Source organism: Thalassophryne amazonica, chromosome 13, assembly GCF_902500255.1.
Source record: "Thalassophryne amazonica chromosome 13, fThaAma1.1, whole genome shotgun sequence".
In the NCBI taxonomy this organism is placed as follows: domain Eukaryota; kingdom Metazoa; phylum Chordata; class Actinopteri; order Batrachoidiformes; family Batrachoididae; genus Thalassophryne; species Thalassophryne amazonica.
Genome location: NC_047115.1, coordinates 59,518,224 through 59,543,837, shown reverse-complemented (window position 1 = coordinate 59,543,837; position 25,614 = coordinate 59,518,224). Strand labels below are relative to the sequence as shown.

At 39.2% G+C, this 25,614-nt stretch overlaps 1 protein-coding gene across 1 annotated transcript in view; it reads left to right on the top strand.

Moving 5' to 3' along the window:
* The window catches only part of egln1a (egl-9 family hypoxia-inducible factor 1a), a 55,680-nt gene that overhangs the window by 23,228 nt on the left and 6,838 nt on the right, over positions 1 to 25,614 (top strand). The window contains exon 2 of the mRNA XM_034184313.1: positions 14,457 to 14,576. Within this exon, the coding sequence (XP_034040204.1) occupies positions 14,457 to 14,576 (120 nt within the window). The remainder of the gene's footprint in view (positions 1 to 14,456; positions 14,577 to 25,614) is intronic.

The following is a 25,614-nucleotide window of genomic DNA, read 5'->3' as shown; positions in this document are numbered from 1 at the left end:
AAAACACCTCCGTGTTGAAAACCATTTGTAAAATTCAGGCGGCTTTTCATGGCTTTCAACAAGTGAGTAACTGAGAAATTGTTTAACAGCTTGGGCATGTTCCAACTTGTCCATTAAGGTTTCCAACGGAGGTGTTTTTCCTGTCGCGACCCCCCGCGGTCAGGTCCAGCCCGACATGCGACTCTGCCCGCACGTTCTTTCATTACAAAATGTCCGTTAGCAATGGAATGTCCGAATAAACTCCTCATGCTGACTTCTTCTGAAAGTTCTCTGACGACTTCCTGGATCAACAGAGCCTGAAATGTGGAAGTTTTCAACTTGAAACGGTGAGACGCTGCCGCCTCGAAGCGCAGATCGCCGTCAGGCGCCGTGGGCCGTCCTTACGGCGACTCTACCAGACCAAAATCTCTCATCAGCTGTTAAAATTTTTACCGAAAACCAGCTGAATTTATCGAATGGTGTCCACTCAGTTGTGCCTTACAGTTTTGAAAAAATTTTGATCAAACAAAGCAGCAGTCTCTGAGCCATTCCTAAACAATGAAAAAAATCAACGAGAGGGTGGAGGACTCCTCACTCAAAGACTGCCCACAGGCGAATGACGTAACCGACAGGTGTGAAAAAACTCTCGCATGCCCACGAGGGTTCAAGCATGTCTGATGTAATCACACGTGATTCAAATCCATATGGTTTTTGAAAAAAATAATAAGGTCGGATACTTTTCTAATAGACCTCGTATATGGTAAAAATATATAGATCAGTGTATAATAAATGTCCAAAATGAAAATATATAACTAATGGCTTTGGGTCAGAAAATAGTGTATTACAAGCTAAGTTACTCGTTCTAAGCATGGGTAATAGAGAAGAATTTTAGTTATGCCATTGTATATTTCTTGTCACTTTAGCTAATATATAGTAAGTTGCATTACATTGTGTGTATGTTATCATTAATTTTCATAGAGCAACTTGTGACATTCATGAGACTCAAGTGAATGATGATTAAAAAGGTGATAGCATGTCATATCACTGCAATGCTCTGGTATGCCATGCACAGCAGCAGGTACATTTTAATTGAAAAAAAACGCACGCCGTAACTCTCATGCAGCGCACACTGGCCTATTCAGATTGTAATCCAGTTGTTAAGTGTGATGTAAGGCATCATGTGATTTTCAGCTTCAGGCTCCAAACAAAAAAGGCGCGCTGTCATTAACATTGAGAACTACACTGAGACGCTCTGATCAGGCTGCACTTAAACCGTTGTACACGGACAACAGCATTAACATCTCAACATTAAAACGCTTTGTATATTGTGCCTAAAACTCTCCTGGATATATTATCTGGGTTTTTAGACGTTACTGCGTTTGTTTTATGTAAAAATGCCAGCAGCACAGGTCGTTTCTCCGTTATTTTCAATGGGTGTTGCTGTGAGCTGTGATCGCTTCCTGTTCATGTCGTTCGGGGGGAAAGTTTGCACTTTAACGTCCTGTTTATTGTAATCATTTTTTTTTATTAACAAATAGACATATATTTTACCTGTGCATAATAAAATATATAAAGTAAAAGAAAAAAGTTTTAATAAGTGTTCTTACCTTAGAAACAGACTTTTTTAAGTACACGCGCACACAAATGCCGACCCGGTTGCGTGTGTGCGCGTGCAGGGGACACACGACTCTACCAAGACGATTTGATTGAGCTAACTGACGCTGTTAATTCTTGTAAAACACACACAAAATTCATACCGCTGTAAGCCGTCTGGATGCATGAAGAGCTGTTCAAATGAAAAGCTGACGTGATTTTTGGCTGCACTGAGGAACGACAGTCTTTTTTTTTTTTTCTTATGGAAGTCCGAAGTCCGTGCACAGCATCACCGGACTACACGTCACAATTTGGACTTTAGCAGCAGTGGAACACCAAAATGTAAGCCCCTTTTCTGTTGTTTATAAATTAATAAAATATCAAATGACAAGGATCTATTTTAGCTGTTGTATAAAAGAAAATAATGAATGTTTTTACATTCTTTCAAAGGAACAAATATTTAATTCGGTGAAAGCTGGAACATACCATTCAACGAAGCAAAGCCTTGTTGAATGGTATGTTCCAGCTTTCGCTTCATGAAATATTTGTACCATTGAACTCAAACATTCATTATTTGTATTATTATAATAATAATAATAATAATAATAATATACAGTGAGGAAAATAAGTATTTCAACACCCTGCGATTTTTGCAAGTTCTCCCACTTAGAAATCATGGAGGGGTCTGAAATTTTCATCTTAGGTGCATGTCCACTGTGAGAGACATAATCTAAAAAAAAAAAACATCCAGAAATCACAATGTATGATTTTTTTTTTTTTTTTAATAATTTATTTGTATGTTACTGCTGCAAATAAGTATTTGAACACCTGTGAAAATCAGTGTTAATATTTGGTATAGTAGCCTTTGTTTGCAGTTACAGAGTTCAAATGTTTCCTGTAGTTTTTCACCAGGTTTGCACACACTGCAGCAGGGATTTTGGTCCACTCCTCCACACAAATCTTCTCCAAATCTTTCAGGTTTGGAGTTTCAGCTCCCTCCAAAGATTTTCTATTGAGTTCAGGTCTGGAGACTGGCCAGTTTCCACCCCAATGCTTCACGGTTGGGATGGTTTTCTTGGGGTTGTTCTCATCCTCTAAACATGGTAAGTGGAGTTGATTCCAAAATCTATTCTGGTCTCATCTGACCACATGACCTTCTCCCATGCCTCCTCTGGATCATCCAGATGGTCACTGATGAACTTCAAACGGGCCTGGACATGTGCTGGCTTGAGCAGGGGGACCTTGCTGCCCTGCAAGATTTTAAACCATGACAGCATCATGTGTTACTAATGTAATCTTTGTGACTGTGGTCCCAGCTCTCTTCAGGTCATTGACCAGGTCCTCCTGTGTAGGTCTGAACTTTCTCAGAATCATCCTTACCCCACAAAGTGAGATTTTGCATGGAATCTCAGACCGAGGGAGATTGACAGTCATCTTGTGTTTCTTCCACGTTCTAATAAATAATCATAAGAGTTGTTGTCTTCTACCAAGCTGCTTGCCTGTTGTCCTGTAGTCCATCCCAGCCTTGTGCAGGTCTACAGTTTTGTCCCTGGTGTCCTTAGACAGCTCTTTGTCTTGGCTATGGTGGACAGGTTGGAGTGTGATTGATTGAGTGTGTGAACAGGTGTCTTTTATACAGGTAACAAGTTCAAACAGGTGCAATTAATACAGGTAAAGAGTGCAGAATAAGAGGGCTTCTTAAACAAAAATTAACAGGTCTGTGTGAGCCAGAATTCTTGCTGATTGGTAGGTGTTCAAATACTTATTTGCAGCAGTAACATACAAATAAATTATTAAAAAATCATACATTGTGATTTCTGCATTTTTTTTTTTTTTTTTTTTTTTTTTTTAGATTATGTCTCTCACAGTGGAAATGCACCTAAGATAAAAAAAAAATTCAGACCCCTCCATGATTTCTAAGTGGGAAAACTGCCCTTTCAGCAATGACCTTCTGTGACTTACCTTGTTTGTGGAGGGTAGCAGTATGTGTCTTTGGGACAACTGTCAAGTCAGTAGTCTTCCCCATGATTGTGGCTGTGTGTACTGAACCAGACGGAGAGATTCATGGCATTTATACTAGGGTTGGGACGACTAATGAAAATCGTTAGTCGACGACTACAACCCCTGGCAAAAATTATGGAATCACCGGCCTCAGAGGATGTTCATTCAGTTATTTAATTTTGTAGAAAAAAAGCAGATCACAGACATGACACAAAATTAAAGTCATTTCAAATGGCAACTTTCTGGTTTTAAGAAACACTATAAGAAATCAAGAAAAAAAGATTGTGACAGTCAGTAACGGTTACTTTTTTAGACCAAGCAGAGGAAAAAAATATGGAATCACTCAATTCTGAGGAAAAAATTATGGAATCACCCTGTAAATTTTCATCCCCAAAACTAACACCTGCATCATATCAGATCTGCTCGTTAGTCTGCATCTAAAAAGGAGTGAACACACCTTGGAGAGCTGTTGCACCAAGTGGACTGACATGAATCATGGCTCCAACACGAGAGATGTCAATTGAAACAAAGGAGAGGGTTATCAAACTCTTAAAAGAGAGTAAATCATCACGCAATGTTGCAAAAGATGTTGGTTGTTCACAGTCAGGTGTGTCTAAACTCTGGACCAAATACAAACAACATGGAAGGTTGTTAAAGGCAAACATACTGGTAGACCAAGGAAGACATCAAAGCGTCAAGACAGAAAACGTAAAGCAATATGTCTCAAAAATCAAAAAATGTACAACAAAACAAATGAGGAACGAATGGGAGGAAACTGGAGTCAACGTCTGTGACCGAACTGTAAGAAACCGCCTAAAGGAAATGGGATTTACATACAGAAAAGCTAAACGAAAGGCATCATTAACACCTAAACAGAAAAAACAAGGTTACAATGGGCTAAGGAAAAGCAATTGTGGACTGTGGATGACTGGATGAAAGTCATATTCAATGATGAATCTCGAATCTGCATTGGGCAAGGTGATGATGCTGGAACGTCTGTTTGGTGCCTTTCCAATGAGATTTATAAAGATGACTGCCTGAAGAGAACATGTAAATTTCCACAGTCATTGATGATATGGGGCTGCATGTCAGGTAAAGGCACTGGGGAGATGGCTGTCATTACATCATCAATAAATGCACAAGTTTATGTTGATATTTTGGACAATTGAAAGGATGTTTGGGATAATGAAATCATTTTTCAAGATGATAATGCATCTTGCCATAGAGCAAAAACTGCAAAAACATTCCTTGCAAAAAGACACATAGGGTCAATGTCATGGCATAGGGTCAATGTCAATGAGCAGATCTGATTTGATGCAGGTGTTAATTTGGGGGATGAAAATTTACAGGGTGATTCCATAATTTTTTCCTCAGAATTGAGTGATTCCATATTTTTTTTCTCTGCTTGGTCTAAAAAAGTAACCGTTACTGACTGCCACAATCTTTTTTCTTGATTTCTTATAGTGTTTCTTAAAGCCAGAAAGTTGCCATTTGAAATGACTTTAGTTTTGTGTCATGTCTGTGATCTGCTTTTTTTCTACAAAATTAAACAACTGAATGAACATCCTCTGAGGCCGGTGATTCCATAATTTTTGCCAGGGGTTGTAAATTTGCCATTGAATGAATTAAGCCAATTTCAAATTTTCATGGTGAAACTAAAATGTGACATTTGTTTTAACAAATATAAGTACAAAATCACAAATACAAAAAACAGCATTAGCATGAAGACAATACCTACATTCATTTACTAGGCATAGACTATCCATTTGAGCTGACTAATTCACCTGCCAAGGTTCACACACTTTCTTCACTGAATGAAGGGAGTGTTGGCAGCTCCAGCAGGTCTATTCTTTTTGAAGAAGAAGAGCCTTTATTGTCATTGTACATACATACAGTGAGTAAAATAAGTATTTGAACACCCTACGATTTTGCAAGTTCTCCCACTTAGAAATCATGGAGGGGTCTGAAATTTTCATTTTAGTTGTATGTCCAGAGACAGAATTCTTGCTGGTTGGTAGGTATTCAAATACTTATTTGCACCAGTAACATACAAATAAATTATAAAAAAAAATCATTGTGATTTCCGGATTTTTTATTTTTTTTTTATTATGTCTGTCACAGTGGACATGCACCTAAGATGAAAATTTCAGACCCCTTCATGATTTCTAAGTGGGAGAACGTGCAAAATGGCAGGGTGTTCAAATATTTATTTTACTCACTGTACATATGTGCATGCAATGAAATTTGTCCTCTGCATTTAACCCATCCTGTTTATAGTTAGACACAATCCAAGCTGAGACCAGTGGGCAGCCATAGTCCAGCACCAGGGGAGCAACTCCAGATGTAGAGATGCTGCCTTGGTCAGGGACAGAGAAAGGAGCAGACCCTAAACAAGCATGTTTTTAGTTGTGGGAGGAAACCAGAGTGCCGGAGGAAACCCATGCTGACACGGGGAAAGCATGCAAACTCCACACAGAAAGGGTGGGAAATGATCCCACAACCTTCTTGCTGTGAGGCATCGGTGCTAACCGCTAAGCTACCATGCTGCCCTGTGTTAAATGAACATAAGTGGCTTTCGACTTGGCGACTAATAAAAAATAGTTGACTTGTCAGATGTTAGCTAGTTGTAGTTGACTTTTACGACTAGTTGTCCCATCACTTATTTATACTGGATAAATAGAGATAATCACTTAAAATGAAATATACTAATGTTGTTAGATACTTTTTGTTGTAAGCCATAATGTTAAAAAATGCTGTGTAAAAAAAAAAAAAAAATGTATATAAAATTTTCACTCCCTCAAGTAACTGTCAAATTATTGAAAATTTTCATGATATTGTAATTTTTTGAGATGCACCTGTAACTGAAACAATATTTACCTGAATTTGTAACCTAATTTTTACAAATTGCAGCTCAATATTAGGGAGGCTCCATGTGTACAGAATTGAGCACTTGGGCAACTCCTACTAGGAAAACACCTCATCACCACTGTCAGTGGAAAAGAAGTTTAACTGTACATTCCATCAGATTTGTTGGAAAATAGGCTGTTTGGTGCGTCTACCTGTTTAAGTTGGTTACACTATTGAATGTGTTTACCTTGCCTTTGAATTGTCCTATCAAAAGGTCTTGGCAAGCTAGTTCAGTGACCTCTATTTGTCTGTCTTTTCCCCATGAACGCCATTTGGCATGTGCTATGGTGCCTGTGGAATGTAAACAAACTATGAGCAAGGTCACGCTACTAATGAGGGCTTCATAAGGACATGGAAGAATATGTGACTGGAAGGAAAGGAGGCTGAAATGGAGAAAGAGGGGAAAATTTAAAGTTGGCAAAGAAGATAATCTTCCAGTATCGACTTTCATGGCTGTAAGGAGAAGTATTCAGAGCAGTAGTTTAATTGGATCAGGTTTTGTTAATGTTCTAGAAAGTTATTGTTTATTTAGGGACTAACCCTGTTGTGTCTGATGATTTGCGGACGTTCAAGTTGGTTATACGGTCACAAATAGAGCTTTACCGGTGATGTGTTAGCTGTATTGCTGTTTCAGTGTTTACATTATTTTTCCAGATTATAAGTAGGTCTCTCTTTTTTTTTTTTTTCTCCAGTCACAGCCAGAGAAGCCTGTAACTTCTTCTGGGTTGTCTGGGTGTCTTGGTGGCTTTCCTCACTCTTCTCCTTCTTGCACAATCACTCAGTTTTTGAGAACTGTCTACTCCATTCAGATTTAACATAGAGTGCCATACTGTTTGTATTTCTTCATAATTGATGTAAATAAAGCCCAACACATATTCAGTGACTTGGAAATGTTCATGTATCCATCCCCTGACTTGTCTGAAGAAACCTGGCAATGAAACATATTATACCAAAGCGTTCCATTACTTACACAACCCATCATCTTGATGTTTATATTTTTAATTAGTTTATATCAAGTTATAGAGATTTGCTTTGAGTTTGGGTTTTAAGGAAGATCATTTTAGATTTTTTTTTTTTTTGTATTTTTTTTTTTTCATTTATTTATTTGTATTTGAAATGGCAGAAACAATTTAAAATGTGTGAAATACCAAGTGTTCCAATACTTTTGGAGGGCACTGTATAATGGGACTGTAAATATATGCTCCCAGACATTTTACTCTTCCTTTTTAGATATTTAGATATACCTTTATATACTAGCATAGGTCCACCTTATATATTATATTCCAATTCTAAGATATACCTTACTGAATTTTCATGGTGGCGAGTGGAGTTTGTACAGCTGAAATGGCTGCTTTTGTTTTTTTGTTTTTGTTTTTGCACAGTAGTTGAAGGTGTGAGAAGCAGAAATAATCCTTCCTTCAGTCTGCGCGTAGAGTCCTAACTGCAACTGTTTACCCATGTCCAGGCTTCCAGTGTGAGCCACGTAGTTAATGGTGGGAGGGGTGACATAGCCGAGGATCAGCCAACCTTCCTCACGCTCTGCACGTAGCAGAACCATTAAAATACTGCTCTCTCTGGAGGGAGGCCAGGAGTCAAAGTTTAAAGCAGTTCAGTTTTCTCTTCACCAGCCCCACCCCTCTCCCTTCTCTCATTATCTGCACCTCTCTTACTCTTTGATAAGTTCATTTCCTACACACACGTCTTCCAGCCAGTGTATCTTATAGGCACAAAAAGCCCTTTGTTATTTGGCATACCCCTCACCCACCCTGAATCCCACCAGTAGTTCCTTCTGAGACACTTTTTTTTTGCTGTTGTTGTCGTTATGATAACAGGTTTTTGCTCTGCAACCAGAGCAGTAGTAGGCCACCCCCACCCTCCCCATGTTTTATGTTGAAGGTTTTGTTGTTTATTTGGCTTTGAAGGCCCTGATATTGTGCATTCCAATGTTAACCTGCATCACTCTAAAAGATGTGCGCACAATGCAGTTTGACATAAGCAATTACGTCAAAATACAGAAAGAAGCAACACTGAGATGTAAGGGTAGCGTTTTAATTTTTTGTTTTTATGTTCCACCTGCTCACAATGTTTAGAAGAACAGTCAAAGCAGCATATGTTTAAACTGTTGGCCCAAATGCCACATTTATTGCAATGTTAAATAAAACCTCCGTCTCCAACAATCTTAAAGAAGTAAGTCCAAAATGGGCCCGTAGGTCTGTTGGTGCCAGTGCTTATCTCTAGATTTTGTAGTTTGAAGTATAGACACCAACTTTTCTTGGATGGGATGGCAGTCTGACACAGGTTACTTTGTCAGCTAAGGCCAGTGCCCATTTAATGCCAGGTGAACTGAGACAATGCAGATTAAGAATCTTGTACAGGGACAGACAGCTAGCATGACAAAGAAACAAAGTAAGGTTTATATATTGGCAGGCCTGCTCTTTATTTTAATTTCCTGCTATTGCCCCTTTCCCTTTTTTAAATCAGATATTTTCAGTCCAGGGGTGCAGCAACTTCACTTACATGCTTTGCCCATTCATGTGGATTGACCAAAAAATCTAACGGTAGATGTTCCAGAGCACGTTAAACATTTTTACAGTTTTGTTTCAATTTTTTTTTTTTTTTTTCTGTTTGTTCACCTTTTTTGGTGGTGGGGGTGGGGGGAAGGGGTTGGTTGACACCAATCGCATTTTCCATCAGATCTGATCCTAAAATTAACAGAGCATATTCCAGGATAGGTCTTTTCATAAGTTTTATGATAACTGATTAGTCAAATTTTATGCAAAATTCCCTTCACAAAAATAAGATTCTAATTGTATATATAAAAAAGGATGCATTTCTTTTTGGAGGTACAAATTGTGGATTCATGTCCTGGTACTTTTTCAAGATTCTCTGCAAAGTGAGTGCAAACTTTTGACTGTTTTGTAAAATGTAGCACCATAACTGTAACTTCGGCCGGCCGGGGGGGCATGATGAGATCTACAAAGAATGGCAGCTCGCGTGTATACAAGGATCTATACACGTGAGCTGCCATTCTTCTGTAGTTCACAATGCTTTTGTCTTGTCAGCAGCCTGCAATGTACTCACTTTCCAACAGTCCAATCAGAGAAGGGAGCTTACTTTACTTTGCACATGACCGAGTGAAAGAGTTTAGTCTGCTGTGACTGTTTGTGATGTTGCTGTGGTGTGTGTTGATGCAAGTGCGTGGAAGAATGTGTGGAAACTTGCCCTTTGTCATATTGTTGTTTAAACACGGTGCACAAGGGCCGAGAGTGACCTTTTCATCTGTGTGTCTTCACTGCTCTCCTTGGCACTTGTCAAATGTGGAGTGCGATGTTTTCATTAAGGCCAGATGACTTTACTTTATTGCCACCACTTTGACTAGAGGGAAGGGCTTCAGTCACTGAAATCACCTGCTGATATGATCAGAAGGAACAAAAAACTGAACCCTCATGACGCTTGATGGAATGGACTTGTGACCACTGGTGTAAGTGCACATGAAGGTACTTCACGATGATGCAGACAGTTGCTCTGCATATTTTCCATTCCTACCTGCTGTACTCACAGCTAATTAGTTTAATCAAGTGTATTCAATCCCTCGTGGTGGCAGATACCAGGATTAAGTCAGAGAGATGCAAAATGTGCAAAGCACAGGAGCAGGGCCACTGCAGCAGAGGACGTGGTCTCAGTCCAGTTCTAATCCAAATGTGGTATGGGTCACTGTGTGGACAAATCAGAAATAAGATACTGCTTCACCAGTGGAAGCCTCTGCTGAACCTGGAAACTCTCAGTTCACTCAATTACCACAGTAACCGTGCACATTAGTGATACAACTTTTTTTGCAACCCCATAGTCCTGCATCATATCCTGATGAGATTTTGCCAGAAAACAATGAAAATCTTTATTTTAATTTTGCATTTGATCAAAAAAGTTCAGCCGTGACTAATATTGCAATTTTTATACTCTGTTGCATTTGGGTGGATTTCCAAAAACTAGAACCCTGGTTGAATAATAAAAAAGGGTAAAAGCATGATGACTCAGCAGTACAATCTAATCACCACTGAAGTCCTACAAATGCTAAGAATTTATTGAAAGCCAAGAGTGCTATGCAACCTTATATTCATTTGTGTAAGAGTACGAACATGTATTCTTGGGTGAACTTTTTATGGACAGCTCAAAAGTGAATTAATTTTAGTTGTGTATGCGTAAAAGCCCATCTTAATATGACAGAGGAAATTGTTTTTGAGAAACAGAAATTAACAAGTTGTATTTATTAACAAGTATTTTTTTAAGCACATTAGAAATCTTGTTCACAATGGAAGCACTCGGCTTATGCTAATGTTAGGTGCATGTAAAGTTCCTTTCACACCGGGCCTGCTTCAAGTTGCATATGCTGTGTATCTTTTGGCACAGGAATGTCTGCGTCAGTTGCACGCAGCAGGGGGGAGAGCAAACTGGAGCGCAGACTGCCTGGACAGGCATATGGAGTTGATACATGGGAAAAAGTCAGAATACAACATTTCCAGGAGTTAATGGACTTTATTTCTGATTTCTCTTCTGGTTTATCATTTTTTCTGTGCCGTGCTACAGGTGTGCGCTCTGATGTGTGTTCTAGTTTTTCTTTCTTATTGTGCAGCACTGCAGGTGTGCGCTCTGATTTCCATTATAGTTTGTCATTCTTCCTGTGACCGCAGAGCTGCAGCCGGTGGTCACACGCGCGCGCGAATCATCCGTGAGTCAACGTAATGTTATACTGGATGTGGACATTTCAGCGATCAGTCTATAAGAAGGAGTTAATGGACTTTATTTAACACAATCATGAGAGAACTTGAGGAGGTGAGTGCAGAGGAGCTGCAGCCAGGCTGTAATGAGCATTTTTTTTTTTCTTTTAATTGTTCATATGTGCTCTTTGAGCGGTATAGTTTTACTGCATTGTGTATACGGTATAAAAAGTTCAACAACAATCCTGTGTGATTTATAGCTCGGCAACAATGGAGCACAACAGGAATCATAAATTGACGTCAGATAGCATGGTATTGTGTGGGTGTGGCATCCAGTCATGTTAAGTAGTGTAACGTTGCCTCAACTTGCGTGAAAATTACTTCCTTTCTGCATCCAGTGCTCTACACCGAAAATCCCCAAAAAATTAAACGTTTGCGTCCCTCAGCATATTGTGGTGTTAGGCTGCATAATTCGGCGTCGTCATGACGCCACATGACGCATCTGTGTTGGGCCGGTGTGAAAGGGGCTTAAGCGCCTTGTCATTGCACCTAAGTCAAAGCTAGCATTAAACCAAATATAAACAGAGATTGTTACTTGAAACTAAAATAAGTAAACCGTGGTATAACACATCGACAGTGACAGATGAACTGCAGCTGGGTTAAATACAGTATACAGTAGTGTTCAGAATAATAGTAGTGCTATGTGACTAAAAAGATTAATTCAGGTTTTGAGTATATTTCTTATTGTTACAAGGGAAACAAGGTACCAGTAGATTCTCCCAAATCCAACAAGACCAAGCATTCATGATATGCACACTCTTAAGGCTATGAAATTGGGCTGTTAGTAAAAAAAGTAGAAAAGGGGGTGTTTACAATAATAGTAGTGTGGCATTCAGTCAGTGAGTTTGTCAGTTTTGTGCAACAAACAGGTGTGAATCAGGTGTCCCCTATTTAAGGATGAAGCCAGCACCTGTTGAACATGCTTTTCTCTTTGAAAGCCTGAGGAAAATGGGACGTTAAAGACATTGTTCAGAAGAACAGTGTAGTTTGATTAAAAAGTTGATTGGAGAGGGGAAAACATGTGCGCAGGTGCAAAAAATTATAGGCTGTTCATCTACAGTGATCTCCAATGCTTTAAAATGGACAAAAAAAAAAACAAAAACAGACATGTGTGGAAGAAAACAGAAAACAACCATCAAAATGGATAGAAGAATAACCAGAATGGCAAAGGTTCACCCATTGATCAGCTCCAGGATGATCAAAGACAGTCTGGAGTTACTTGTGCTGTGACAGTTAGAAGACGCCTGTGTGAAGCTAATTTATTTGCAAGAATCCCCCTCAAAGTCCCTCTGTTAAATAAAAGACATGTGCAGAAGAGGTTACAATTTGCCAAAGAACACATCAACTGGCCTAAAGAGAAATGGAGGAATATTTTGTGGACTGATGAGAGTAAAATTGTTCTTTTTGGGTCCAAGGGTCGCAGACAGTTTGTGAGACGACCCCAAACTCTGAATTCAAGCCAAAGTTCACAGTGAAGACAGTAAAGCATGGTGGTGCAAGCATCATGATATGGGCATGTTTCTCCTACTATGGTGTTGGGCCTATATATCGCATACCAGGTATCATGGATCAGTTTGGATATGTCAGAATACTTGAAGAGGTCATGTTGCCTTATGCTGAAGAGGACATGCCCTTGAAATGGGTGTTTCAACTTGTCAATGACCCCAAGCACACTAGTAAACGAGCAAAATCTTGGTTCCAAACCAACAAAATTAATGTTTTGGAGTGGCCTGCCCAATCCCCGGACCTAAATCCAATTGAGAACTTGTGGGGTGACATCAAAAAAGCTGTTTCTGAAGCAAAACCAGGAAATGTGAATGAATTGTGGAATGTTCTAAAAGGATCTTGGAGTGGAATAACAGCTGAAAGTTGCCACAAGTTGGTTGATTCCATGCCTCGCAGATGTGAAGAAATCATGAAAAACTGTGGTTATACAACTAAAGACTAGTTTAGTGATTCACAGGATTGCTAAAAAAAAAAGCAGTTTGAACATAATAGTTTTGAGTTTGTAGCATCAGCAGCAGATGCTACTATTATTGTGAACACACTCTTTTCTACTTTTTTTACTAATAGCCCAATTTCATAGCCTTAAGAGTGTGCATATCATGAATGCTTGGTCTTGTTGGATTTGCGAGAATCTACTGAATCTACTGGTACCTTGTTTCCCTTGTAACAATAAGAAATATACTCAAAACCTGGATTAATCTTTTTAGTCACATAGCACTACTATTTTTATTTGTGTGTAAATATATCCTCTTTGTCATATATTATGTAAAGGTTAGCAAGAAATAAACACTTCTAAAACTGCAAACACTGTTTAATATAACCTGATAACACCTCTGGAGTTATTTACAAGACATTTTGCAGACAGTAGTGTGCATGCTAACTTCTGCTAATTCAAAGCTTACTTTCTATGGAGTTGTACAACTTCCTCTCTTAAAATGTAAATATTGATTAATTAATAGAGGGGCTTTATTGAACATGTACAAATTGTACGTAAGACAACAGGATCTTAATAATGAATAAAACTGCAAATTATAAATAACACAATGCTCATACAGCCAAAGATATTTTAGCATTGTGTTATATTTATACACTCACATTTAACAAATTTACAAAAAATATGTATTTTAAGTATTTTATGTTGGGGAATTTCAGCTAGAGTAGAGTGTATTTATCGCTGGATGGCGCTGGTTAAAACATAGTTCAAATTGTTCTTCACACCCACTGAAACAAAACTTGAAGCCTTATTTCTGAACAGCAGACATGAGGTTTCTTTCACAGTACTCCAGGCAATGTACAAGTTATTACTTGTGCGTGTCTTATTGCTCAGGGACTTTGGTCGATGTCTGTTTAATTCAAGACATTTCAAAGAACTGAGTCTTCCCTGGCAACAACCAGACCTACCATACAAGTTTTAATACAACAGGAAAACACAAGAGTGAACTACATGAAGCACAATATCTCAGGTTTATTTTCTAGACAGAAGTGACCACTTTATCACTCTGGTTGTAGGTCATAATGGGACACTACCCCCTGCCTGTTCCAAGACCTGCTGTGTCCTTATCACGTGCCAACTTTGTTGTATACCATGTTCATGCAGTACACGTCATTGAATGTAACATAAGGTATAGTAAGTGTTCATGCTTTCATAATGATAATCAGGTTTCATTAATCAATTTTTTTTCTCTTCTTCTTCAGGCAATGGTTGCATGTTATCCAGGCAATGGGACAGGGTACGTGCGCCACGTGGATAACCCCAATGGTGATGGGCGATGTGCCACGTGCATATATTACCTTAATAAAGATTGGAATGCTAAGGTATGTGAGCAGCATGAGGTGAAAGTATTTCTTAGTCCCAGATTATGTTTTTTTCGAATATGAACTTCTCAGCCATGAAGGATATGTTCTCTCCCTGTTTGTCTGCTTGAGTGTTAGCAGTATTATCTGAAACATTTTAAACCAGCTCAGTGTCAAGCTTGGCACAAGGTTCAAAGGGCAGTGAACGCCCCAGTTAGGTTTACCATTGTGAAAACAAATTTAGGACCTCAAACCTTCACTTCAGGGGAAAAACAGTCCCAACTTGTGTATTTAACCTGAAATAACAATCATGCTGCATAATTTCTGAAAGTTTCAGGAGTCTTCTGTTTAAAAAATTGGCAGCACTTCCAATACAGTACTGTTTACCAATTTTATATGCTACCAGTGGCCTTATTTGTTTGTGCACAGTTTGTTTGTTTCCAGTGAGAATAGTATACGAGGTCTGTCCAAAAAGTAACAGACCTTTTTATTTTTTTCAAAAACTATATGGATTTGAATCGCGCGTGATTGCATCTGCCAAGCTTGAACCTTCGTGCGCATGTGTGAGTTTTTTCACGCCTGTCTGTTGCGTCAGTCGCCTGTGGGCAGGCTTTGATTGAGCACTGGTCCACCCCCCTCGTCGGATTTCTTTTGTCTGGGAAATGGCTGAGAGACTGCCGCTTTGCTCCATGAAAATTTTTTCAGAAACTGTTAGAGACAGCCAGTTGGAAACCATTCGAAAGATTCAGATGGATATCGGTGAAGATTCTGTCGGCGTCACGCTGATTAAGGACTGTTAAAACCTTTTTAAAGATGGCCCACAGCGGTGGAGGGCGCGCGGCGCACCGAGCGGCCATCGACAGGCTGGAACGACCAGATCATTTCTAAACTGAACGCTGTGTTGATCCGGGACATCATGTGACTACCACAGAAATGGCAAGAGAGCTGGACATAGCACTTTTGTGGCACATTCCACTGTTACAGGAGATTTTGTAATGAAAGACGTGCGGAGGATTTCGAGCGTCGGCACGGAGCCGCTCGTGGCGCGCAACAAAAACACACCTCCGTGTTGGAAGTCTCACAGGACATGTTGTGGCATGTCCAGCTGTTACACAATTTCTCGGATACTCACTCGACTGAAAGCCATCGAAAGCCGTCTGAATCTTCTGAATGGTTTCCAACACGGAGGTGTTTTTTTTGTTTTTTTTTGCGTGCCATGGGCAGTTCCGTGCTGACGTGCGAAATCCTCCACACGTCTTTCATTACAAAATCTCCTGTAACAGTGGAATGTTCCGCAAAAGTGCTATGTCCAGCTCTCTTGCCATTTCTGTGGTAGTCACATGATGTCCCGGATCAACACAGCGTTCAGTTTAGAAATGATCTGGTCTGCTCACTCAAAGCCTGCCCACAGGCGAATGACGCAACAGACAGGCGTGAAAAAACTCACGCATGCGCACGAAGGTTCAAGCTTGGCTGATGCAGTCGCACGTGATTCAAAGCCATATAGTTTTTGAAAAAAATAAAAAGGTCCGTTACTTTTTGGACAGACCTCGTACAGCTGGCAGTCAGTGGATGGCAGCACTTACTTAGTGTACCTCTCAGAGCTACTACAGTGAGCACTGCTGGACTTCCCAGGATCCAGTGGCCATTTTGCCTGAAAATACATGCTTTGCTGTTTTCCCTTTTCCCAGTTTTCAACAGAAGTTGGTTTAAAGGCCATTTATGTGATAATTGAACTCATTACCCGAGGCCAAAATATGGCCATCGGGTATTGTGACGGAATTCCGTCTGTCCATCCATCAGACTGTCAGTGCTCAGCATAAGTCCAGTCCTATTACTGCCAGGGTCTTCAAATTCACAGGGAATATTCTTGGAACACAGGCCTTGGACAATTTCGAAGATGGCCTACCTTGACCTATTTTAAGAGGTCTAAAGGTCACATTCTGTTTCCTATTTTTATCCTGATATGGCTGAAAGTATTTTAGCATTACATTATATTTTTTTGTACAAGAGTGATTTTCTCATTTGTTTCATCAAATCAGTAGGTAAAATGCAAGCAAAGTTTTGGCAAAAATATTTGTAGGAAATGAAATCAAATATCTGTCTATTATAGCAACTACTACTTTTTGAAATTTTAATGATGTCTATGCATGATTTAAAAAAAAAACAAACTTAAATGCTTCTTCTTTCAATGAAAGTCTTTACACAATAGGATGTGAAAACTACAGCTATTTCATAAAAATGCACAGAATTGTACAGTGGTATGTAAAAGTTTGGGCACCCCTGATTTCCATGATTTTCCAAATCATTGGTGGTTTGGATCAGCAATTTCAGTTAAATATATCATATAGCAGACAAACACAGTGATATTTGAGAAGTGAAATGAAGTTTCTAGGATTTACAGAAAGTGTGCAATAATTCTTTAAACAAAATTAGGCAAGTGCATAAATTTGAGCATCCTAACAGGAAAAAATACATCAATATTTAGTAGATCCTCCTTTTGCAGAAATAACAGCCTCTAAACACTTCCTATAGCTTCCAATGAGAGTCTGGATTCTGGTTGAAGGCATTTTGGACCATTCGTCTTTACAAAATATCTCAGGTGCATTGGTTTCCGAGCATGGACAGCCCGCTTAAAATCACACCACAGATTTTCAATAATATTCAGGTCTGGGGACTGAGATGGCCATTCCAGAACACTGTACCTGTTCCTCTGCATGAATGATTTAGTAGATTTTGAGCAGTGTTTAGGGTCATTGCCTTGTTGAAAGATCCAGCCCCAGCGCAACTTCAACTTTGTCACTGATTCTTGAAATTTGTTCTCAAGAATCTGCTGATATTGACTGTATCATGTGACCCTCAACTTTAACAAGATTCCCAGTACCTGCACTGGTCACACAGCCACACAGCATTTTGGAACCACCTCCAAATTTTACTGTAGGTAACAAGTGTTTTTCTTGGAATGCTCTGTTCTTTTTCAGCCATGCTTACCGCCCCTTATGTCCAAATAACTATAATAATAATAATTTATTAATTTATATAGCACCAAATCACAACTAATCGCCTCAAGGCGCTTCACAAACATAATTTAAAAGCAGAATTAAATGAAATAAGATTAAAACACAATAAAAAAAAATTTAAACATAAATAAGTAAAAACAAAAGTAAAATAGATAAAAGGAATAAAAAAGACACACAATCATATAAAATACTAATGATAAAACGGAGAGAACAAGTGTGTTTTCAGCCTGGCTTTAAAAGTCTCCACAGAGTCCGACTGTCGTATGTGCGCAGGCAGATCATTCCACAGAGCTGGGGCGTGGTGATAGAAAGCTCTGTAACCCGCTGACTTTTTCTTCACCCTGGGGACACACAATAGTCCTGCATCCTGTGAACGCAGAGCCCTAGCCGGCACATAGGACTCAACCAGGCCAGCCAGATGGGGGGTGCCAGTCCGTGAACAGTTTTATAGGCCAATAGTAATACTTTAAAATCCAATCTCAAAGAGACCGGAAGCCAGTGAAGGGATGCCAGAACCGGCGTAATATGGTCAAACCTTTTGCTTCATGTCAGGAGTCTGGCAACACCATTTTGAACCAGTTGAAGACCCCTGATGCTGGACTGTGGTAAACCAGAAAACAAAGCATTACAATAGTCCAATCTAGAAGAAACAAAAGCATGAATCAGTGCCTCAACATCAGCCATAGATAAGATGGGATGAATCTTTGCTATATTTCTTAGATGGAAGAAAGCAGTCTTCGTAATGTCCCTAATGTGAAGGTCAAAGGACAACGTAGGATCAAAAATTACCCCAAGGTTCCTCACTTTGTCAGTATGATGTATAACACATGAACCTAGGCTAAGCACTAGCTGATCAAATTGATCCCGATGTCTTGCTGGACCAAGAACCATCATTTCAGTATTATCAGAGTTCAAAAGTAGAAAGTTGCTAGACAACTCAATTTTAATTTCATCAGTCCACGGCACCTTATTCCAAAATGAAGCTGGTTTGTCCAAATGTGCTTTAGCATACCTCAAGCGACTCTGTTTGTGGCGTGTACACAGTAAAGGCTTCCTCTGCATTACTCTCTCATCCAGCATCTCCTTGTGCAAAGTGTGCTGTATAATTGAATGATGTACAGAGACACTATATGTAGCAAGATCATGTTGTAGGTCTTTGTAGCAGGTCTGTGGGTTGACTATGACTGTTCTCACCATCCTTCGCTTCAGCTTATCTGAGATTTTTCTTGGCCTGCCACTTCGGGCCTTAACTAATACTGTGCCTGTGGTCTTCCATTTCCTCACTATATTCCTCATAGTGGAAACTGACAACTGAAATCTCTGAGATAGCTTTTTGTATCTTTCCCCTAAACCATGATGTTGAATAATCTTTGTTTTCAGGTCATTTGAGAGTTGTTTAGAGGGTCCCATGTTGCTACTCATTAGAAGAGATGCAAAGAGGAGAAACATTTGGAAATGGCCACTTTAAATACCCTTTCTCATGATTGGATTCATCTGTGTAAGAAGGTCAAGGCTCAATGAGCTTACCAAACCAATTTTGTGTTCCAATAATTAGTGCTGAATGTATTCAAATTAATAAAATGACAAGAGTGCCCAAATTTATGTACCTGCTTTATTTTGTTTAAATAATTATTCCACACTTTCTGTAAATACTAGAAACTTCATTTCACTTCTCAAATATCAGTGTGTTCATCTGCTATATGATATATTTAACTGAAATTTCTGATCGTGACAACCAAATGATTTATAAAGGAAAATCATGAAATTATCAGGGGTGCCCAAACTTTTGCATACAACTGTAGGTCTATACACACACACACACACACACACACACACACACACACACACACACACACACACACACACACACACACACACACACACACACAGTGAGGCCAAAAAGTATTTAGTCAGTCCCCGATTGTGCAAGTTCTCCTTCTTAGAAAGATGAGAGAGGTCTGTAATTTTCAACATAGGTACATCTTTAAAGAGACATAGAGGGGTTCATGAAGACATTTTGGACCTGCCGCTGGAAGTGAAGCAGAGAACCAGCGAATAGCAATCAACGTAGCGACATTTAGCGTTCATTTCCCGACAAACGCCCTCAAAAACAACGGCGCTCCGGTGTCCCGAACTGACGGACCAATGAGGAAATCATGAAGCTTTCTGGCTTCCACCCGTGGTGCATTCAATGTGCATAGATGCAAGCAGGCAGCGAGCGCTGCAACACGATTCAGCCTATCAAATGAATCGATGCACACTGAATGAATCAATGCACTCAGATTGCACACACATTTATATCTAGATACTGTTCATATTGGTTAATCTCCACATGCCTACTCTGGAGAAATCTGAAAATGGCTGTGCACCGACCCTCCCCATCCAACCTGATGGAGCTTGAGAGGTGTTGCAAAGAAGAATGGACAAAACTACCCAAAGATAGGTGCACCAAGCTTGTGGCATCATATTCAAGAAGTCTTGAGGCTGTAATTGCTGCCAAAGGTGCATCAACAAAGTGTTATATGCATTTGATTTCTTAGTTTTTTTGTTTTGTTTTGTTTTTTTGTTTGTTTAATTTGCAAAAATGTAAAGAAGCAAACAAACAAAAAACCAAAACTTTTTTTTTTGATGTTGTCATTATAGGGTGTTGTGTGTAGAATTTTGAGGGGAAAAAATTAACTCCATTTTGGAATCAATAGTCCAGGAGTCAAACCCCTAAATTTTGATGAACCTTGTTTTGTCGGATAAAGTTTTTTTTTTTTCTCTGTTGATTCATGTAGCCTAGGGATAGGTAAACAAGAATTAGGGGGTGCTCAGTGATATCTCTTGGGCAACTTTGGATATTAACCCCTTTCTGTTGGATACGCTCTATTTCTGTAAAAAGTCAATTTTCTCCATTTCGCAAAAGAAGTGAGTTAATAAAAGGCTTAAATATGCTTGAGTTTTTGAGTGTATCCAAACAATTTTTAATTCCTTAATTAGGTCAATTAACCATTTTCTAGTATTTGTGTTACTAGTAGCCTGGGTGTCATCAGCTGAGCGTACCAGTTTAATTTTGGTCACTCAGTCTTACTATAGACACCACTTAACTGCAGTTTTTCCTGTTGCACATGTTTGCCATTCCATTGTTTTAAGTTTTCAATTCAGTAAAAGAAGTCATATCTTACGTTTCGTCAGTTTCAAAGGCAGCAAATTTAAGTACATACACTATAGCAGAACTAGAATGATACCTTTATTTCTCTGATACCGTCATTGTGGTTTATAAAGCCATAATAATAATCAGCTTAAGCAAACATCTTTAATTAGTGTGTGCTGCCATCTTTTAGCAGATCACCAAACTTACTGCATCATCTCTGTTGTGTGTTAGTTCCTCTGAGGTTTGTTCATGAATACATATAAACAAGAGTTCAATTACCTCAATTTTCAGAAATGAAATTTTGCTTTGAAACCCTGAACAGATTATGCATGTAAGAAAAATATTTCTACAGCTGACTCTAGTGTGAATATAACACTGAAGATCAGATGAACCTTGGTAGCTTCATGATAAGAGCAACATCCGGATAATCTAGGGACCCTGGTTAATTCCAACTTTTTTTTTTCGGTGTTTCTATGCGTTATCATTATCACGTATGTGTGATGCCTTGAGTGGTTAAAAGACCATATTGGTAAACAATAAAGGGTTTTTACTTTTTACAGATTTGAAAGTTGGTACTGTTGCGGACTTTGTCATGAACTTCAATAAAAGAATAGCCTCCTACTTGACCAGCAGTGATGTCTATCTCATTCTAGACAGATATTATGAGTACAGCATAAAGTCCACTATGAAAGATGGCAGGGAGATGGGTGTTACTAGGAAGCATCATTTGCTTCGGACAACAAAGTTGCCTGCGCAGAAGGTTGTCTCGTCTTCTGTTGAAAACAAGAAACAGTTGATCCATATCCTCTGTGAAGAGCTGACACAAGACAGGATTTTTGATCTTCAGAGTACTAGGCCACAAGTTGGTAGTGACTGGGGAGGATCCTTGCCCTGTTGAAATCAGAAAGAAAGAAAGAAGCACTCGATTTGATCTTGAAACTCACGCGGAAATAGCTGATGTCATAATTGTCCAACAAGTGCTGAAGTGTGTCAGGGAGGCCCAGCAAATATCTGTGATTTCAGATGATACTGATGTATTTGTTTTGCTACTTCATCACTACCAAATGGCAGGACTGGAACTGCCACTTACCATGGAATCCCCTAGCAAGGAAAGGGCAATACTGGATATCAAGTTGACACTGGCTAAGCATAAGGAAATAGTTAAGAACCTTCTTCCTGCGCATGCTATATCAGGATGTGACACAGTGGCATGTTACTTTGGAAATGGACAAGGGAAAGTCATCAAAACCCTGAAAGATGGATATGATCTGTCAGCAGTAGGGAATATGGATGCACCCCTCCAGCAAGTAATTGATCAAGCAACAAGTTTCATCTCAGCGTGTTATGGCACAAGGGACAGCACAGACATTTCTCACACATGACTTCTGATGTGGGGAATAAAGAATGGCAGAGGCCATTCATCTTCACCAAACTTGGCTACTCTTCCACCAAAAAGAGAGGCCTTTATAGAAAACGTGAAGCGGGCACATTTTCTGTCAATGTTGACCCTATGAAATTGGACCCAGAAGCATTTGGTTGGAAGGAGGACACAGACAACAAATCATTGACCCCAATCACTTTACCGGACAACACAAAACCTGCCCCAGACTACTTTTTGGAAATGATCCGATGTGGCTAATACCAAGAGATGTAGCTGTAAACCCTTACCTTGTACAATGTTTTGTGCATGCTTCAAGGTAGGATGCTCAAGACAGCAGTAGCCTGAACTAGCCACAATGCATAGCATTGTGTTTAACACCATTGTGTTAAATACAATACAATGGTGAACAGGCCAGTAAGGCTAAAAACATACATTATATCCTATTCCAGAAGAGACGGCAGTTTTCGACTGTTGGTTACCTGTTGTCTGAAAATCTTGCAGATATAATTCGCTATTGGAAATGGTTGGAAAAGGGTTAATTCATTCAGTTTTGATCAACATTTTTTTCAGCACTACTGCAATTTCTGTAAAATTATGTGAATAAATATCAGAGAAGGAAAACTTGATGCATTTGATATGAGTTTTTACCAAGGAAATGTGTGAACTAGGCGTTATGTCATGATTTAACCGTGTTGGGTATAAAGGGGTTAATATCCAGAGTTGCCCAAGGGATAACACCGAGCGCTACCCTGAGGCTACAAAAATCAGCAGACAAAAAAACTTTATCCAACAAAACCAGGTTTGACCCCATGACTCCTGGACTACAAGCTGTAACATAAAATGTAGAAAAAGTCAAGTGCTGTGATTATTCTCCAGATGCACTGTAATATGACATTATCAATATGATCAAAATTTTAATTGTCTAGAAAAAATAATAAACTTCCCCTGAAGGGTAAATTTTCAAAAGAACAGAAGGCCTTGAACTACTTACGGCAGTGATGGTTGAGACCCATATAGTCGATGGCAGTGACATCATAGATCACGTGGGGCCTCCCCAGACGCACAAAGGATTCTGGCAAGGACATGGTGACAGCCAATCAAAGTCAAGAGGCACTGTCAGGTCACTGGCTGGTCTTTCGCTGCTGATTCAACATGGAAAAAAATGCTCCGACACTGTTCCGTTTCTGTGTAAATCATGTTTCTCATATATTATGTAAATGTTAATGAGAAATAAACACTTCTAAGACTAAAACTGCTGTTTTTGTAAGCATATAACACCTCTGAAGTGATTTACAAGCTATCTCATGGAGGTCACGCTACGTGCACGCATCACCCACAGTCAAACCTCCGGTCTATTCAAAAGCTCATGTATGCACACTACACATGCATGCCCTCCTGCAAACAGCATTAAAAAAATCTTTATGGAATTCTTCCAGGTAACTATGTAGCCTTAAGAAACAGAGTTGTAATTTTACAAGACATTATAATGCTCCGATTTCAGTACAAACAAAATTTTGTCATTTTAGTGAAATTTGAATGGCCTATACCTTAAAGTTGCTAAGTGGCTTCTTGAAATTTTGACTGGCTCCTAACTTTTTAAAGTTAGGGACCAGATGGTCCTGAGCTGGGAAAAAATTATACAACCCCTGGCAAAAATTATGGAATCACAGGCCTCAGAGTTCATTCAGTTGTTTAATTTTGTAGAAAAAAAGCAGATCACAGACATGAAACAAAACTAAAGTAATTTCAAATGGCAACTTTCTGGCTTTAAGAAACACTATAAGAAATCAGGAAAAAAATTGTGGCAGTCAGTAACGGTTACTTTTTTAGACCAAGCAGAGGGAAAAAAAATATGGAATCACTCAATTCTGAGGAAAAAATTATGGAATCATGAAAAACAAAAGAACACTCCAACACATCACTAGTATTTTGTTGCACCACCTCTGGCTTTTATAACAGCTTGCAGTCTCTGAGGCATGGACTTAATGAGTGACAAACAGTACTCTTCATCAATCTGACTCCAACTTTCTCTGATTGCTGTTGCCAGATCAGCTTTGCAGGTTGGAGCCTTGTCATGGACCATTTTCTTCAACTTCCACCAAAGATTTTCAATTGGATTAAGATCCGGACTATTTGCAGGCCATGACATTGACCCTATGTGTCTTTTTGCAAGGAATGTTTTCACAGTTTTTGCTCTATGGCAAGATGCATTATCATCTTGAAAAATGATTTCATCATCCCCAAACATCCTTTCAATTGATGGGATAAGAAAAGTGTCCAAAATATCAACGTAAACTTGTGCCTTTACCTGACATGCAGCCCCATATCATCAATGACTGTGGAAATTTATGTTCTCTTCAGGCAGTCATCTTTATGAATCTCATTGGAACGGCACCAAACAAAAGTTCCAGCATCATCACCTTGCCCAATGCAGATTCGAGATTCATCACTGAATATGACTTTCATCCAGTCATCCACAGTCCATGATTGCTTTTCCTTAGCCCATTGTAACCTTGTTTTTTTCTGTTTAGGTGTTAATGATGGCTTTCGTTTAGCTTTTCTGTATGTAAATCCCATTTCCTTTAGGCGGTTTCTTACAGTTCGGTCACAGACGTTGACTCCAGTTTCCTCCCATTCGTTCCTCATTTGTTTTGTTGTGCATTTTCGATTTTTGAGACATATTGCTTTAAGTTTTCTGTCTTGACGCTTTGATGTCTTACTTGGTCTACCAGTATGTTTGCCTTTAACAACCTTCCCATGTTGTTTGTATTTGGTCCAGAGTTTAGACACAGCTGACTGTGAACAACCAACATCTTTTGCAACATTGCGTGACAATTTACCCTCTTTTAAGAGTTTGATAATCCTCTCCTTTGTTTCAATTGACATCTCTCGTGTTGGAGCCATGATTCATGTCAGTCCACTTGGTGCAACAGCTCTCCAAGGTGTGATCACTCCTTTTTAGATGCAGACTAACGAGCAGATCTGATTTGATGCAGGTGTTAGTTTTGGGGATGAAAATTTACAGGGTGATTCCATAATTTATTCCTCAGAATTGAGTGAGTGTAATGGGGTTATTTAGGGCTAGTAATGAGGTAGGAGGGGAAAAATGAAATTTTATTTCAAACTGGTGATGTCAGCAAGTGATTGTAATCATGATTTGGTACAAAGGCAGTATCCACAAAAAAAGTCTTTGAGGAGTAAAGATGGGCAGAGGATCTCGAGTTTGTCAACAAATGAAAAAATTAAAGATTTGAAGTGATTTGCATGTTGCTCCCTCTACAGTGGGTAATGTCATTAAACAATTCAAGGAATCTAGAGGAATGTCACTGTGCAAAGAGCAAGGATTCAAACCTAAAATGAACATCTGTGAGCTTCAGTCCCTCAGATGCAGCCTCCATCAAGAACAGTTATTCGCTAATAGTGGATTAACCACACGGGCAAGGGGTTACTTTAGGAACTTTGTCAATCACAACAATATGGAGTTAGATTCACACATAGCACTTAAAACTTTACTATGCAAAA